The 19411-nt window shown below is 35.8% G+C and overlaps 1 protein-coding gene across 1 annotated transcript; it reads left to right on the top strand.

Annotated features, from left to right (window-relative positions):
• Window positions 1–9831: 9831 nt before the first annotated feature.
• Window positions 9832–11704, top strand: LOC131147681 (sugar transport protein 8). The gene is made up of 4 exons (XM_058097199.1): window positions 9832–9970; window positions 10057–10376; window positions 10509–11135; window positions 11228–11704. The coding sequence occupies exons 1-4, from the start codon at window positions 9832–9834 to the stop codon at window positions 11702–11704; spliced, it is 1563 nt and encodes a 520-aa protein (XP_057953182.1).
• The last annotated feature ends 7707 nt before the right edge of the window (window positions 11705–19411 follow it).

The raw sequence follows: 19411 nt of genomic DNA on the forward strand, positions 1-19411 counted from the left end.
TCAACGCTACGACTTTTTAATTAATGCACCAATTTACAAACTCTGAGTGCTAAGTATTATGGTTGGATTAGCATTAAAAGTTTTACCATGTATGATAATCAATACTTTGAAATTATTAATATTATAAAAAAAATTAAAATACAAGTGATTGTCCCTCCTCATAAAAGGTTTTGACTTTGCAATTGCTTTTAATTAATACAATAATGCACTTCTACTTAACTAGTGCAATTAATTAGTGATGCTATCAATTTTTTGATCTATACATAAATTCTAAAAATTAATGACTTACTTTAAATACAAATTTTAAAAACACCGACGCTTTTCATCGAAAGAATTAATAATGATTCAAAGCCCCAATTACCGTCACCTAAAGACCCTTTGTCCAAGAAAGAAGCACACTCAACAAAATTTGTTGAAATTTTATAAATACATATATAATATTTATGATCGCATAGGAATGCGCACCAAAATGATAAACTAAAAATTAAATATCTTCTAATTTATGAATGTGGTATATACCACACTTAATTAATGTATGCATATAGATTTATGACTCTTCAATGAATTTAATCACTTGTAGTACTATACAATTGTTCTTGGTCCCTCTCACCGTTCAATCAAGTTTAATAGAATTTTCATTACTAAAACAAATACGATTGAATAAGAATTCTAAAAGGGAAAGACATGGAAGATGTTTATTTGTGTTAAACAATCAGATATATCGTGATAAGTCTATGAGAATATTTATTTATCATAAAAGACCTATATTGAAAAAAAATAAAATCTTGAGATGTCTAACATTTCCAACCCCTATAGTAAAAAGTTATAAATTCTTTGAAAATCAAAGTTTTGTCGATCAAAGTAAATGAAAGCAAATGAAAAATACTTCATATGCATTTTCGATTAAAACATAAATTATGTTCATACATGTAGGGGTGAGTATAATTCGGTTTTAATTGAATTAACCCATCGAATTCGGTCGGTTCGGTTCGGTTCGGTTTCAGAATGGGGTAAATTCGGGTATTCGATTTTCGGTTCGGTTATGGGGAAAATGTAATTTGGTTAACATAAATACCCGAATTTTAATTAATTAATAATGAAATATAAATTATTAAATTATATGATTTTAGGCTAGGGTTCCAAACTTCAAATTTCCATTTGGCCATTCCCAAATTCCCTTCCCATTCGGCCATTCCCATTTTGGCATACAAATTATACATTAATTTTAATTTTATTCGATTAAATTTGGTTAACCGATTTACCGACAATTTGGTTCGATTGGGTACGGTTTGATTAAAGAACTCAATTCGGTTGGTTCAGTTATGAGGTGGGGTTAATCGAAAAAATTCAATTAATTTAGTTAATTGACCGAACCAACCGATTGCATGCCCGTATATATATGTATTGGTGCAAATATTTGTTATCAAATATTTTTTTTATACTAAAATTGACTTTTCAAAAGTCTATTTGCGCACTAGTCATACATAAAAACCGAATTTCCAAATACCTTTTTAAAATCGAAAGTCCGTTTCAATTTTAACACATTTGTACAAATATTTAATTAACTATTTTATGTTTATATATTTAAGAATAAAAAATAATGTTCTTGCCAAAAAAACTGTTGCAAATTCTTACTTTCAAACACGGCCCCAGCCATTGGGGTTTGGGGGCTCACCCTTTTGCGGCAATAACCACCACCGGTTTTTAGGAAACCTGTATTCAATTTTGTCCTTCTATCCCATGAACCCGGGAAGAAAGTAGAAGAAAACGCCCTGAATTAAAGGATCTTACAAATTTTCTTCCCAAACAAACAGTTCCACTAATGGAAATCCCAAATTCAGAGCAGGTAACATCCAAAAAAGAGACATCTGCTGATTCTCATTTCTGGGTATGACCAAAAACTCTCTAATTTTTTGGTCTGATCATTTCATAGGATTTTTGGGTTTCATTAAGCTGTGTTCAAATTTTTAGGATTTTGATGATATAGTTTTGGAGGCAGGTCGTGAATTGTGGACTTCTGTTGATTTTCATTTCTGGGAATGACCCAACACTCTTCAATTTTCCTCTTCGTACTGGCTGGGTTCAAATTTTTAAGATTTTGATTGTGTTTTAGAAGCAGTTCCTGAATTGTATATTCAAATTAGTTTGATTCTATTCTGTAATCTGTGCTGAACTTTTAGGAAGCAAAATGAATATGTGAAGAAGTATTGTTTATTATTTGAAGGAATTGAGAAGGATTTTGGTGCAATGGATATTGGTGTTCCTATACGTAAAGCAGCTAAAGCCCTTAAGACTCCTCTATTTGTTTTGGTTATTTTGTTTTTTCTCTTCCTTTTATGTAAGTTTATTCCTATTTCTGCTGTCTTTGGTTTGTTAATTCCCTCTTTTCCTGTTATTGTCTGCACTGGAATTCTTTTAAAAATTCTTTTGAGTTTGAATCATTCCAAATCCCAAAATTTGAGAGGGAAGGAGAAGAGGAACCATGGGATGCTCACTGAGAAATCCGGGAAAACGGAAGATGGTCTTACTAGTAAAAGAAACAAGAAATGCCCTGGTCCTCCTGGACGACCTCATTCAGTTAGGCGAAGAACTGTTAACGAGAAGTTCAAAGAGGGCAATGTGCAGGATAGCAAGGAGGAAAAAGAACAGATTTTCCCCACAACCCCTTATGATGATTTGATTAGTCGAACTGCCCATAGAGAGGAAACCCGAAAAGAACTGATGGATGATATTGTAAAGTCTGGTCCAAATCACCAAGAGGCCTCCTTATCAAATGCACCCATTGCTGAAAAAGTTCATACACTTAATGGAGACTCCCTGCCCTTAAGCATGCAACTGGTACAACCTGATTCGATATCACCTAATGAGTCTGATGAATGTTTTCACAAACCGAAGGGTGGTGTGCTTGAGTTAGAGGCTGAAAATCAGGATAATGCAGGAGAGGAAGGAAAAATGATTATAGAATGGACAGATGATGATGAAAAGAATCTGATGGATCTTGGGGCTTCTGAGGTAGAGAGGAACAGAAGGCTGGAGAGTCTAATTGCGAAACGGAAAGAGAGAAAATTGCTAAATACGCAGGCTGAAAAGAATCTAATTGCTCCCATTTTGATAGCAAGAACAAAACCTCTTAATATGTACAACAATTCTGATGAGAATTCAGCATTACCTGGTTCAGCCCCTTCTGTTCTCTTACCAATGTATAACCCATTTGACCTTCCTTATGACCCATTTGAAGAAAAGCCCAATCTCACTGGAGATAGTTTCCAGCAAGAGTTCATGGAAGCTTACCAGAAGGACATTTCCTTCTGCAGGCATGAAAGTTTCAGTTTTGGAGCTTCCTTTCCTGGGGAATTTAAGAAAAATCAACGTGAGACTAAATTCAGTCCCTATTTGGTTAGTGAGAAAAGAGCTTCAAGCAGATTAGGGTCCTCCAGACTCCAAATGCAATCAGGTAAGACAGGCTTTGGTTAATCCTTTTTCTTTTTTTCAATACTTTTCTCTGAGGTTACAATGGTTTAATCCTATTTCTACACATAATTCTGAATCAATGCAGTCCCTTCCCCTGCAGATGAGAAAGATCATGAAGAGTTCATCAAACAGGAAACATCGCCAGAAGGTGAATCCCTGGCCCATATTGGAAATGCTGACAACAATGAACAACGAGGTCAGGGCCCTGAGCAATTGACGACAGCCAAGCATGAAGAGGATCGAGAAACTGACCTTAACACAATCATGATCAAGGGAATGCACACCGTAGATTCTCGTGATGCAAAGTATGATAAACAAGAACACAGAAAACCAGAACTTGCGGAGGATGGCGGTGATTGGTCGAGCTCATCATCTTCATTGGAAGATGACAAGTCAGTTATGACTAAAGACAAAGATAAAGTTTCAGGAAATCCACATCCAACAGAATGTAATTTTCCTCATGTGTTCAGCTGTCCCACACCTAAATCATCTGCTTGTTCTTTTTCAAAGAACACCAATATTGAAACAGATGAACCGATATACAATTCCAGCCCTTCTGCAATTGGGAAGACAAGACCAGATTGGCATTACAAGGGATTACGTTTCACTCCTACCTGTTCCATTGCTTCTGACTTGCTGGTGGAGGTCTCAGAAGTTGGTTCCCCTTCACTTACTGCTGACGGAATTAACTCACCGAGGGATGTAGATTCCTTAGTATATGATGGGGATGTGGAAAAGGAGAACTCCCCCAGCAGTGAAGAAACGTGGGAAGTTTCATCGCATCTATCTGGAGTGGAGGAAAATGAGTCAAGATCAAGAGAACTACATGAGATCAGTGAGGATGATATTACTAAAGTAGGATTTTCAGGTGTCAACCCCAATTCAAAGAGCTCCATTTCATCACCTGTCATGCTGGACTTGTTAGCCAAACAAGGTTCAGTTGACACAACTTCCTCGTCATCTCCAGGGACTGAAGTATCTGAGGATCAATCTGCGATGGATTTTGATCAGAAGTCTTACCATGAGGTCCTTTGTGCAGAAGTAATGGAGAAATATGGGTCTTCCAGTTCTGATGATGCACTGTTGCCAGAAACTATACGTAAGCCAGCATCAGTAGCTCACTCATCCAATGATAATAGTTACAGAAAAGCAGAGGTTAGCAATTTTTTCTGAATCTATTACAGAATAATAAATTTTTTAAATATGAGTGAATAGTATAACAGATGAGCTTTGAACAGTTCACACATGAACAATCAAGTCAATGGGAAAAGACACTATGTTGGCAAACAAACTATTTCTTTATTTTTCAATAATAAATGGACTCCCATTGGCTGTTTTTTTATATAGTTGTGCTATCTCTCTCTCTCTCATGCGTGCCCGGAAAAATTGTAAATTTGATAATTAAACTCAACATTGCACCTTATGTGATATTGGCAGGAATCTGACAAACCTGCTGGGGAGCTGGGAAACATTTATGATATGCATGATCGAGTAGTCCATGTGAATGATTTCAGAGAACAATCAATGCCCATAAAAAACATTGATAATGAAGCCCAAACAATGATTAATGAAGAGGTTATTGGGGAGCCATCAAAACTGAGTGAGGAAACTAATCTGAAAAACACTAAGAACTATGAAGGCAAATATGAAAAACTGGAGGAACATCCAAATACCCTGGAGTTTCCAAATCAGCTGAAGGACACTGATGGTGGTAACTCTGTTGAAGATTTTGAAGGAGAAATCAAAGAGCCAACTGAACACAAAGGCATTATGGAGGAGTCAAAGCCAACTGAGGATAGTGACAGCTTGAAATCCACTCAACATAGTGACGGAGAACGAGGTTCTGAAGAAGTTGGATTTTTGGGAGCTAACTGCAGCTCTGATGAACCTATTGCTTCAGTGATGCAGCCAGAATCATCATTTGGACAAATTTCTAGTGATTCATCTTCATCATCTCCCAAATCTGTTTTACGAGAAGTAGTCTCAACGGATCAGGTCTCCTTGAATTTCAATCAAAATATGCAAATAGATGGTCAACAATCTGAGGTGGGAGACATCACAAGAAATATTTTATCAGGTGAATCCCCACCTGAAAATTTTACTCCAGCCTCACCTCAAAAGGCACAGCATTTGGTGGAGACTTCTACAGCTCAAGCAATTAATGTCGGTGATTCTGAAAAATCACAGGTCTGTCGGTCATACTATCTTATCCAATGTCTTCAAATATGAATATGAAGAGCAAAATAGATCATCTGTGCTAAAAAATAATAGTATATTTAGTATATAGTAGAGAGAGTGACATTGTGCTGAATAGCATTCATTTCTTTGTTCCTTTGGATATCTGTTTCCTATAGTAACATTCTTTGTAATGATGTCAAATGCGTTTCTTCTGGGCTTCCTTTCTCATGTTAAAATCTATCTGTGCCCACTTCTTGCAGGATGTGGTATTTATGGATAACAAGATACTACAAGTTGATAACTTTGACTTGTAAGATGTACCTCACATTGAACAGGTATCATCTAATCCTTTGGATAAGTCCACGGTTGAAAGCCATACTATTTATGATGTGAATGATTAATTGTGGTCCATGAGAAAGGAGAAAAGCAGAATTCAGAAGCTTTTTAAGACATTGTAGGAGAACCCCAAAAACTGATTGGTCAAGACACTCTTGCAGTGCTCTCAAAACCAGACGAAAAGACAAATTTCGGATCCATTGAAGATAATGAAGGCACACTTGAAAATTTTGTTGGGTGGTCTTGGGCCTTCTCAACCCCAAAAGTTAGATCATGGGGTGAGGTTTTCCCTCACTTTTAATAACTAACCACCAGCCCCTTCCACAACCGATGTGAGATAACCCCAACAATCTCCCCCTCACACATCGGGCTCCAATTCAGCGGCACCACATGCCCAGCATCCTGGGGAGAATGTTGAACCTGGCTCTAATACCAGTGTTGGGTGGTCTTGAGCCTTCTCAACCCCAAAATCTAGCTCATGGGGTGAGATTTTCCCTCACACTTAATAATTGACCACCAGCCCCTTCCACAACCGATGTGGGATAACCCCAACAAATTTGACTGACAATGGAACAACTGCTGGCCCATCAAAACCAAAAGAAAACAATAGTTCCAACATTTTTATTACCATGGTAAGAGTATAAAATAAAATCTATCCTATGCTAGAATTTTCCCAAATAAGCAAGTTATAGTTAACTACCATACAGCACATGGGGGTATGTAATTGCTGATAGTCACTAATAAATATGCTTGGAAATCCTACATTACTTATTTTTGTTTTGAGCTTTATTCTTTTTTGGATGTCTCACATACGAGCTATCTTTTAATACCGTAAGTGTCTTCAAAGAAAGTTTTGTGTATATTTCTGAAGGAAATATAATGTGACTGGCATTTGACCTTTGTGACAATGAGCAGAAACCATCAAATCTTGCAGAAAACTCTGCTGAAGAAGAACCCAGCACCCTTTATCATATGAATGAATCATTAGTCAGTGCTGAGGAAGACAGTGTGGACTTAAAATTGCTTGAAGGCAGTGAAGGTGGAGCCCAGTTATCAATCAGAGCAGAAACAGTAACAGAACCATCAAGACCAGCTGGCGAAACAAACTCAAGATTAAATGAAAATGTTGAAGAACTAAAAATACTCACTGAAGATGAAGCTACAGTAGGTGCATTCAAAACATTGGGAGAAGATGAAAACCCAGTTGGCAGTAAAGATACCGAAGGTTTTGGAAAATCAATTGAACATGAAGAAGTTATGCACCAGCCAAAGCCAGCAGACACTGAAGATACTTTAGAAGCCCATGAAATCATTGAAGGTAGATCTGGGAATTTATCTGAACATGGATCTAACCATGATTCGCTAAAACCAGCAGATAAATTTATGCATCAATGATACTATAGTGGAAGGAGAGGTACTATAAATTTAAATAATATTTTTTCATATAGTTTTTAAGACTCACTAATTTCTTTCATTTCCCATAAATCCTTGCAACAAAAGGAAGCAGTAATTCTTAAATATTTGAACATTTTATCTCAAGAAATAGTCATACATCTCCATTGATGTGACTGCCATCACACATCAAATACTAGTTCTGCTCTTATCTTTCTTATAGTTATCCTTCTAACTTTCTTAGCAGAAGAATATTTTTTTGCATTTGCAATAATCACGTTCTAGTCTGCCTTGTAAATGCAAAGCAAAAATGATATAATCGCATTTTTCACATTCACCTTTTTGTGTGTTGAACAGAGATCATGCAATCCTCCTGAGGAAACAAACACAATTTACAATTCAAATGGACCAACGGTTGCTGAGATTAATGACAAGGACAATCTAGAATTTGTTGGGGATGGTGATGCCAAATCCCGAAGACCAAGACAAGAAATTGAATAGGATCATCCCAGAACGTATATGAGAGACTACTACCGATTCACTACCCATTAAACATATTTCAGGAGATCCAAAAAGCTAACTGAAGATGAATCTCTCCCTGGCTTGTCTGACTCAGCAGGGATAGAGGATAAGCGAAGCTATTTTAGAGACTGAAGAGTGAGGAAGGTAGACTGATCATGAAAATTCTTGCGGAAGCTGGTGGCGATATCCCGGAAGCCATTGAAGATGTCAAAGGAAAGTCTTCATGTTCTCATCAAAGAAAACATCAAGACAGATAAATTCATCAGCCATAGTATCATACTGGAACCATCAGCCTCAGCCAAATCCGAAGCTAATTAAAGCTCCCATCCAAAAGCGAATAACAGTCATGTTGGGGCAGTGTCAAGTAGTTTTCATTTTGCAAGTTTTGAAACCAATAGTTCAGAGGTTAGTTCTGCTTTTCAAAACAACTTTCCCCACAAGAATCCGAGAGCCTATTGCCATTGAATGTGGCTATGAAAGCTAACATGAAAAGTTGAACTTGCCAAGTTTATAGTACAATTATGCAATTCGGGTGCTGAAAACTGGACCATTGAGCTCGACTGTTTTAGTAGTTTGTATTTATTTCCACAGCATTGTGCACAGAATTTTCTTCAAGGAAAATTGAAAAATCAGCCAGTGTAAACTTGGGTCTCAGTTTTATTTGCCTTTGGCTTCCTATTGAAATACCATATTTTCACGCCTATGAAGATGGCCGATCTCATTATGGGTCCATGAGATGAGATGAAGGTTCAATTGATAAATGAAGGTTCATTTTCCCCCAAGTTCAAAATTGAATAAAAAGATGGACTCCCCAAGTAATTTGAATTTTGAATTATAACTTGCATAACAAACGAAATTAATTTGAAATTATTTGATTTGTAAAAATATTAAATTTAATTAAAATATCAAATGTAAATATTTAGTCAATTCAAATTTTAAAATTATAAATTCTGTTTAAATGAGTCAAAATAAATATTAATTATAAATAATTATAAAAATAAATAGTATTTAGCTATTTTGTAGTAAATTCTAAATTTTAAACCTTATCCCCGACCTTCCTTGACCATTCCCTCCATTATTAAAATTAATCTTTGCCACGTATTAAAATTAAAATGTACTTTATTTTTAAATTTCCTACTTTTAGGAGATAATGGAGGACTTAAAAAGATAGTGAGAAGTTTAAAAGATTTTTAAAATTTTTAAAAAATAATTTACTAAATATATGTTCATAATTTTTAAAATATTATAATTATAAAATAACTTGTAAATTGAGGATATTATTGAAAGATAACTAAAAATGAATTTTCTTAAATGATATTATAGATAATATATTTATAAAAAAATCAAATTTAAAATTTAAAAATCTCACATTTTTATATATTTTTTTTTAAATAAGCAATTATCTTCGAAAAAAACTAACTTTTAAATTTTAAATTTTAAAATCCACTAAAAAAATTTACATGTGATATTATCTCTCATATTTTTTGAATTTTCTTAATTGATAATATAGAAAATGCATTTAGAAAATAATTTAAATTTAAAAATTTAAAAATTTTAAAAATTTACATTTTGATTTTAAAAAATATATATATATATATATATATATATAAATTAACTTTTAAGTTTTGAACTAAGCAGAAAGATAATTCAAACTCGTAAAATAAGAAGTTTTAATAGTTTAAAATCTCATATTTTGCTCTTTAAACCAAACCCACCAGAATAGGCAGGAGTCTGTAAAAATTACGTGTGACAATTTCTAAACAACTTGATATTTGAAATTTGAAAAAGTCTGGAGAAAAAATCTCCACAGATTTTTATGAATCTAAACAACTTGAAGACTGTGCCATGCATGCTTATAAATACAAACCCACCCTCGCTCTTAAAAGACTTACATGCATAGTTATCTAAAATTTCAATTGTAAATTCGCAACTATGCCCGCTCTTCCTCCTTCCAGTCTAGAAGATGGGAAAAAAAGAGATTTTCCTGCTAGGCTTACGAAGCAAGTCTTCGTTTGCACCCTGATAGCAGCCTTTGGTGGTCTTATGTTCGGTTACGATATCGGCATATCAGGTTTATTCTCTACGTTTTAAAACAAGTTTTGATTTCTAGTACTGTGTTTTGCTCATGTTGGTTGATTTTGTTCACGTTTTGATCAGGAGGAGTGACCTCCATGGATGATTTCTTGATAAAATTTTTCCCTGAGGTGTACGTTCGGAAGCACAGGGCGAAAGAGGACAACTACTGCAAGTATGATAACCAGTTGCTGCAGCTCTTCACCTCTTCTCTCTACCTTGCAGCCATAGTGTTCTGCTTCATTGCCTCTGTGTTCTGCAAGAAGTTTGGCCGCAAACCCACCATTCAAGCCGCCTCCCTCTTCTTTCTAATCGGCGTAATTTGCAACACGGCCGCCGTGAACTTGATCATGTTGATTGTTGGGAGGATTTGTCTCGGCGCCGGAGTCGGATTTGGCAACCAGGTAAGCTTCTGAGAATTAATTACAGTTTGAGTTTTTGCAGCAGATCGAGAGAATCAATGTTCAACTTAATAATATATTTATTCCGCTTCAGTATTGACATTTACGGGAAATTTAATTTGCAACTGTACGCAGGCAGTGCCACTGTTCATATCAGAGATTGCACCACCAAAATACAGAGGAGGCCTTAACATATGCTTCCAGCTGCTGATCACGCTGGGCATTCTCTTCGCAAACGTTGTTAATTATGGAACATCTCAATTGCATCCATGGGGCTGGAGGCTTTCTCTGGGCATAGCAGGAATCCCAGCTTTGGTTCTTTTTTTGGGTTCGATGAGCATCGTGGAGACTCCCGCTAGCCTCATCGAGCGCGGCAAGAAAGAGGAGGGTCTAAGAACTCTTAAGAAGATTAGAGGGGTAGATGATGTGGAGAAGGAGTATGAAGAAATCTTGCGTGCCACAGAATTGGCCAAACAAGTCAAGAACCCCTATAAGAACCTTATGAAGCGTTCTAGCAGACCGCAACTCATTTGCGGCACCATCCTTCAAATTTTCCAGCAGTTCACAGGCATCAATGTGATCATGTTTTATGCTCCGGTTCTCTTTCAGACGATGGGCTTCGGCAGCAATGCTTCGTTACTCTCAGCTGTGGTAACTGGTCTTGTGAACTCAGTATCTACTTTGATTGCCAATTTTGGTGTGGATGTACTTGGAAGAAGAGTTTTACTCATTGAAGCTGCCATTCAGATGTTAGTTGCTCAGGTCAGAATCTTTTTTTCCATGTCTAGCGTTCATAAACAAAACTTTAACTGATGACAATTGCTAACACGACAATGATTTACTTTTTTTTTTAGAGTGTAATGGGAGGCATTCTCAAAGTTTATTTGAAATCAACAAATGTGATGCCAGAACATTACGCTAAAGTTGTTGTCCTGCTGGTCTGCATTTTCGTGGCTGGATTTGCATGGTCATGGGGTCCTTTGGGTTGGTTGATCCCGAGCGAAATATATCCATTGGAGACTCGACCGGCTGGTTTTTTCTTCGCCGTGAGCATGAATATGTTATGTACTTTCCTAATTGCCCAAGCGTTTCTCACCATGCTGTGTCACATGAAGTGGATGATTTTTTTCTTCTTCGCTGTGTTCATCATCATCATGGGATCTTTCGTTATTTTCTTCTTACCTGAAACAAAGGGAGTCCCCATCGACGAAATGAACGAAAGGGTGTGGAGGAAGCACTGGTTCTGGAAAAAGTATTATGATGATGAAGCGGGTGAAGCTCATAAAGAATCACAAGAGGACCTCAAAGGCGAAGAGAAAGAAGACAGCTAGGGTTTAAGCGAAGAGAAAGAAGACAGCTAGGGTTTAAGGGAAGAGAAAGAAGACAACTAGGGTTTAATTCTAGATCTTTTATGAAATTTTTTATTTAAAAGGATAGGGTTTTAGTTTAGATTTTTTTTTTTAAATTAATAGTTTGTTGACAATCTTTAATTATTTTCATTAATCGATGAAGCTTGGTTGCATTAATTTTGTCCACCTTGTTTATTTATTGTTTTTGATATTTTTTATTTAAGTTGAAACGGAAAATAATAAATAAATAATTAAATTCTTTCAATCCCCCTCTCCGCGTCTATTTCCTTATTTATTTATTGACCCAACGGCGAGGTCTTCTCTACAATTTCTCAATTAAAAGATAATAACTGGGATCAATGTTGTGAATAAATAAATTTAGGTATTTGATAAATAAAAAAGGTTTATTTATTTTATTTTATATTTTTAAAATATTTATTTAAAAAAAATTAAATTTATGTTTTTGAAATAATAGAAAGATATTTTCTAAAATTTTTATTTAAATATTTAAGCATTTTTAAGAATGTGGGACATTTTTTGAAATATTTCAAAAAAAATTTAAAATTTATGTTTGTTATCAAAATTTCATTCAAATAATAGAAAGATATTTTCAAAATTTTTATTCAAATGTTTTAAAAAGATAACAGAAAGATATTTTTTTATATCTTAATTCAAATGTTTAAAATTTTTCTTTAATTTTTGTTAGCAAAAAAACTGATAATATACAAATTCCTATATGATTAGATTTGACCTCAGAGTCATTTGGATGAGATTTTTTTTTCAAATATATGTATCATATAAATAATTTCTATAAATTTTCAAATTCGCACCAATAAAATTTGATTATGAGGGGTCAAATTCAAATATTTAAAAGTTTCATTTATTATAAGAATGTTATGAATTTTAAAAATTTTGGTTCAAATTTTTGGTCGATGATTTCTTATCAGAATATTTTCATAAGATATACAACCAATTTTTAAAAGTGAGATTTTTGACAATATTATTGTATGAGAAATCATGCTCAACACACTTATATAATGTTTTAAAAAAAATGAAATTTTAATGCTTGCTTGAGGTATATATATATATATATTGTAGTTTTCACAATTTTTTTGAAATTTTTTATACAACATTCTTAAAGGTTATCACTAATCTCTACTATTAATTAGGAGAAGTCATTTTTAATCATTTTTAAAAATACACTATATTTATGAGTTAATTTATAATTAGGATAATTTACGAGTTATGAATATGTAAGTAATTAATAAATTATTTATATTTTAAAATGCAAAAAAAAAAAAATCTTTTTAACTTCCTACTTAAATAAATATTTTTTTAAACTTCCATTATCTACTAAAGATAATAAATTTAGAAAAGTCCGGAATATACTTAGTATGTATCCTCGACTAGTATAGTAAAAGGACGTAATAAACTAAAAAAATTAATGACAATCCTACTCTATTCTTTTGGAATCTTTTTCTTAATTTTCAGGAATATGTGCACTAGAAGTAATGGCATTTTTTATTTTTTCTTAATTTTATAAAACAAGCCTAACAAAACCTGAATCAGCCATGGTCATGGGATGCATTATTTTGCTTTAGAATGTAATAAAAGTAAATGCTTACAATTGATTCCATTTGTTTCTTTCTATATTCTTAATTTGGATTTAGTGAATAGGTAAAGGCGTTGTCGTTTAATCAATATATGTGGTTGATCAGAGGAAAGCTCATAATAGGGTCAATAATTATGATGCCAAAGAATCAGCAAGACCCCATTGCTGAGCAACATTGCTAGGCACCAACACCACTAGTTTTTTTTTGAAAGCTACTTGACTGTCACTCGTTACAGCCCTTGCCTGCTATGCAATACAATGCTTTTGTCCCAATCTCTCTTCCCCTTCCAATCTAGAAAGTGGTAAATTAGAAGTTCCTGTCAGTCTCATAAACTAGGTCTTGGTCTTAAATTACTATCTCACTTTTAATTTTTCCTATTTTATTACGCTGATAACTTTTGTAAGGAGAGTTGTGGTATGACAATCTAAATTATAAAAATGTGTTGCTCTATCTACTACGGAAGTCAAGTTTAGTGCCATTACAGAAGCTTGCAAAAAATTGCTTTGGTTGAAGAGATTCTTGAAAGAGTTGGGCATGGAACAAGAAAGGTATGTTCCTTATTGTGATAGATAAAGTGCAATTCATTTTAACAAGAATTTTATCTTTTATTCAAAGTCAAAACATATTGATGTTAGATATCATTGGATTCGAGATGTTTTGGATAAGAAATTTTCGTAACTTGACAAAATTCACACCGATGATAATGGTTCGGATATGATGATAAAAGAATTATCTAGAGACAAGTATATGAAGTGTCGAGTTTTGGCCGAATTGGTGGAGTCGTCCCCATAAGTCAGGAGGGGAAGATTTGTTGGGTGTCCATCCATGTGGACCTATATATTAAAAAAGCATCCTTTTCTTTAATGTTTTGTTGTGCCCCAACCCGCCACGTGGGCCTAAAGTGCTAGTAAAATAAATAAACATTCTCTCATACCACACATACATATATATACGGATGCAACCCACCCTAAGCAGGGAATCCTGGTTGCACCTGCCAATACTAGAAATAAAACCATTCAGTGAAATATTACTAAAACATCAACATTCTTTACCAGAGTTCTAATTTTTCTCCAAATATATATACATAACACTATCCATCTACATATTACAATCCCCAAAACAATAAAATAGAATAACTGGTATCCCATCAGCACTGATAACTACTCTCAAAAGTCTAATTCACGCCTCGGGGCAAGTTAGGAACAGTTCCTTGAATGACCTGAAAAATCATTTGTATAATAGGGTGAGACACTTCTCATTAAGACGGATTATATTATTATCAGTGTGTGGCTAGCATGGTAGCATGGTTCTCGTGTAAAATAAAATTCCATCATTCAAATATATATATATATATATATATGAAAATGACATTTTAAAGAAAATTGTACTATACTGTATATCAGAATATACATAATTTCCAAGTAATAACTTTCGGTTCAATATAGTCCATTTATAGTAAATTTGCCCACATATGCATAAAAGACGCAACCTGGACTGCCAAAGCAATGTTGTCATGCTATCACATACTCATACGACATGCTTCCCCTTATGACGGGTTGTGCGGCTCGAAAGCTGGGCTCAACTCGTAGTCAACGATTCCGCAAATGAGTCAAAAGCTTTAAGATAGTAAGTACAATTGTGCCTACCTATGGTCATCCTGAATTCCTCGATGCCCCCCCAACCCAAAAAAACCTTAGAGTAGTGTTGCGACCCAGATCTCCAATTGACTATCCCAACATCACACTTCCATGCCCGTGTGATTGCACTAGCTGCCCATATATTGTAACAACCCGGGATTTCCTTGCACAGGATTTCGTCGACGAATACAGGGGATTCGTCGACGAGTGCATAAGGGAACTCGTCCACGAAGTTACGCCTCGTCGATGAGAAAATACCAAGAGAGGTTTTGGGGCAGCTTGAAATTCGTCAACGAGGGTGGAAGTTTGTCGACGAAATTATTGAAGAACTCGTCGACGAGGTGACATGTCTCGTCGACGAATCCAGTCCTATAAATAGCTAAAACTCAAATTTTTATCCATTTTCAACACTCCTCTCTCTCTCTTTTCTGTCCCTCTCTCACTTCTCTCTTCGTTTTCGGGCCTATTTCTCACCAGATCGAAGATCTAAGGTTACCATGACGCTCTTGGCGAAGTTCTTTGCAAGCCTACCGGAGCTAATCATTGGAAAAGTTTGGTTGAATTTCGTCCCAATCTCAGGGTAAGACATTTTATTTAGTATCTGCCTTTCCCTCAGTTATGAGAAATGTTGTAGGTAAGAAAATATTGATGTTTTGTTCTGGGAGATTTTGTTTTCAGGATGTTGAGTTTGGAACCCTGCGAGTATAGAGCCAGAATTTTATAGGGGCTTTTCAAAGTTAAGGAAAAGGAAATATGCTATGTTAGGAGTTTTTATAATGCTATCAGAGATTTTATAGACATATATTTATACCAGTTTATTATACAGTATTTACAGAATATGAGTTAAATGCTTGTGTGGTCTGAGTAGATTTTCATGTGATGAAGAAATTATATATAACTGTTATAGTGTATCATACTATACTGAATACATAGATATAAACAGTATATACAGTTCATATAATTTTTTCAGTATATGAGATTACACGGAATATACAGATATAGATTTATATTCACAGAGAGTATACAGAGAAATGTACATGCATATACAGCTGTTATACGAGTAGTTTCATGAAACATATATATATATATATATATATATATACAGTTTTATTCAGATCAGTATATATATCACAACTTTATACAGAACAGTATATACAGAGTTATAGTATGTCATGTTTCCTATTACCATAACATATAGAGTATACAGACAGAGTATATAGACAGAGTATACAGACAGATATACAGAGATAGCATCAAGATGCTACAGATACAGTATACAGAGATTACAATATTTACAGTACAGAAAGATAGTGTTATGGTAATTTTGAAAACATGATGAAAACAATAAAAGAGTATATATGTATATATATATATATATATATATAGTATCAGATCCCTGTGGAAAGATTATAGACAGATACAATATAGATATAGATTACAGAGCACGGTACCGTTGCTATATACAGATAAAGTGTAACCACATATCTCAGATAATGTGTGGGTACCGTCAGCCATGCTCAGAGAGGATGCAGCTACCCAGTTCACTAGGTGGAGGGGGCCGGTTTTGACGAGGTAGTAGTCAGTCCCGAGCCTAGGAGTGGATGTAGTTTGGCTAGGCTGAGGTAGTGTAGAGTATATTGACTTATCTAGAGGGCCGACCAGATGAAGTCCCGCCTACGGGCTGTACAACCCTGTCATGAGGGGTCAAATCATGACGTATAGAGTCCTGGGGATAAAGCACAGTTATGTATATGTATACAGTTCTACAGTATATGATGAGTATAGTATGATATTATCAGTATGAAAAGTAGAAAATACAGACGATACAGTATATTTTAAATTGTGAAAGAAATATATGCTTTACAGATTATTTATTGCATTACAGTTCATTTACAATTTAAAAGTATCATTAACTTAGTTGTCACACACTAGTAATAGCATATTCCACTTATTAAGCATCGACTCACCCCATGACTTTAACATTTTTCAAGTGAGCCAGCTGGGCGAGTAGATTAGGCTCGCAGATAAAGAGTATTTTGATTACTCTGGTTATAGAGTGAGTTTTTGAGAGAGTTTTATATTTTTGGGGTAGATGATGATTGAGGGATTTGTTTTGTATGGCTATGGTCAATATATACTGGATTCAAGTATTGTATAGTATTTACATATATATATGGTTATGTGATGTGTGTTCCGCTGCTTAGGTATGGATGTAGATATAAAAAAAAATGGTAAGAATTTTGAGGATGTTACATTTTGGTATCAGAGCCTAAGTTGCTAGGTTCTGTAGACTTTAGAGTGCAGCAGAAAACAATACCAGAATATAGCGAAAAGATTTGAGGTTTTGTTCTGTGATCTGGATACGGGATTTCGTGGTAGTTTTTGTGTTTTTCCTGGGGTGACGATTTCAGGAAAACCATAGTAAACTGTCGATGAGTCATGTGTTTGGGATGCAGGAGTGGATTTTGAGGCTAGGAGCATGAGGGATAGTTAATAGAGGATTTGGAGTTTTAGTTGAATAAGTTGGGTTTGTAGGAAGATAAAATTTTGAAACGGTGTTCTATGTGTTTGCAGGATGGAACTAAGAGGCAATAGCGCTCATGCCAGTGGGGATGATGGAGTGGGTCCTTCTAGCACAGAAGGTGGGGATTCAGATGTTGTGCTACACAGTGTGGCTCAGAAAGTCATAGCTGAGATAGCACAGAGTTCTAGAGAGCAGAAAGGTTCATCCTCAGCTTATGGATGTACCATAGAAAAATTTATGAAGATGAATCCGCCAGCTTTTTCTGGAGCGACTGATCCTGTAGTTGCGGAGAACTGGGTGTAGAAGGTAGAGAAGATTATGACAGTACTCCATTGCACCGACGAGCAGAGAGTTTTTTATGCCACATATAGGCTAGCGGGGAAGGTCGAGAGATGGTGGGCAACCACCAGGTTGTTGGAGGAGCAGAGGGCTATACCAATGCAGATGACCTGGGCCCGACTCAGGGACATGTTCTTTGATAGATATCATCCTGCTTCAGTTAGAGATGCTCAAGTACAGGAGTTCCTGAGTCTGTCTCAGGGGTCGTTGATTGTCCCACAGTATGTGGCGAGATTTATTGAGCTCTCTCGTTTCTGTCCCTGATGAAGCAAAGAAGGCTAGAATGTTTGAGAGAAACTTGAGACGTGATATTTACAGGCAGGTGGCAGTACTGAGGATCCAGGATTTTATAGAATTGGTTGACACGGCCACTATAGAGGAGAGTCTACCTAGAGAGACGGAGACACAGAATCAGAAGAAGAGGACTGCGCCCTCAAGTTCTTAGGAGGGTCCTAGCCGAGGCCCATGGAGAATAGGTAGACTTGGCGGAGGTCAGAGACAAATGATAAAGCATGGTAGATTTCAGGGCAGACAACTTCCTGCCATTTCTCCTAGATGCAGACAGAGACATCCTGGTGAGTGCCGATTGGGGGAAAATGTGTGTTATCGATGCAGGAGACCCGGTCATATGGCTCGATTATGTCAGATGCCATCGAATTATGCACATGCTCCCAGACCATTTCGAGGTGGATATAAGACGCCCCACGATGGTCAGCAGAGGAACACTGCACCGACGAGGGTCTATGCGTTGACACTAGGAGACGCCAAGACGGTTGGAGATGTGGTCACAGGTACTCTTACTACTTTACCATATAGAATGATTATTTTTTTTTATATAGGTGCTACCCACTCTTTTATATCGGTGAGATATGTGAAAATAGCTGCAATAAAGACACAACCATTAGATATAGAATTGTCTGTGGGTACGCCAATGGGATTTGTCATTAGATGCAAGAGGGTACTTCGGAATTTCCCAGTAAGTATTCAGGAGAGAGTACTTTTAGCCGATCTTGTGGTCCTGGATATGCAGGGATTTGATGTGATACTGGGTATGGATTGGTTAGTCATTTATCACGCTAGTATAGATTGCCTTAAAAGAGAAGTAATTTTCAGACCCCCGGGTGAGCGAGAATTTAGATTTACGGGTTCACGTGTGCGTGCCTCGCCACAGCTAGTGTCGGCTATTCAGGTGAGGAGACTATTACAGGATGGTTGCCAGGGGTATGTCGCATACATAAAAGAATTTCCAAAAGAAGTATTGAGACAAGCTGACATTCTAGTAGTGAGGGAATTCCCAGATGAATTTCCAGAAGAATTATCTGGTTTGCCACCAGATCATGAGGTTAAGTTTACGATAGATTTTTTGTCGGGATCTACACTAGTACGTAAAGCACCGTACCGTATGGCTCCAGTCGAGTTGAAAGAACTGAAAGATCAGCTACAGGAATTGCTGGATAAAGGTTTCATTAGGCCCAGTGTGTCGCCTTGGGGTACGCCAATTCTGTTTGTGAAAAAAAAAATGGAACCATGATATTATGCATTGATTATAGGGAGATAAACAAACTGACAGTCAAGA

The sequence above is a fragment of the Malania oleifera genome, chromosome 2, assembly GCF_029873635.1.
Source record: "Malania oleifera isolate guangnan ecotype guangnan chromosome 2, ASM2987363v1, whole genome shotgun sequence".
Lineage (NCBI taxonomy): Eukaryota > Viridiplantae > Streptophyta > Magnoliopsida > Santalales > Ximeniaceae > Malania > Malania oleifera.

Coding starts and splice junctions, on each gene's coding strand:
- LOC131147681 (XM_058097199.1), top strand. CDS start 9,832: ATGCCCGCTCTTCCTCCTTCCAGTCTAGAAGATGGGAAAAAAAGAGAT. Junction 10,377..10,508: donor GAGTCGGATTTGGCAACCAG/GTAAGCTTCTGA, acceptor AACTGTACGCAG/GCAGTGCCACTGTTCATATC. Junction 11,136..11,227: donor TTCAGATGTTAGTTGCTCAG/GTCAGAATCTTT, acceptor TTTTTTTTTTAG/AGTGTAATGGGAGGCATTCT.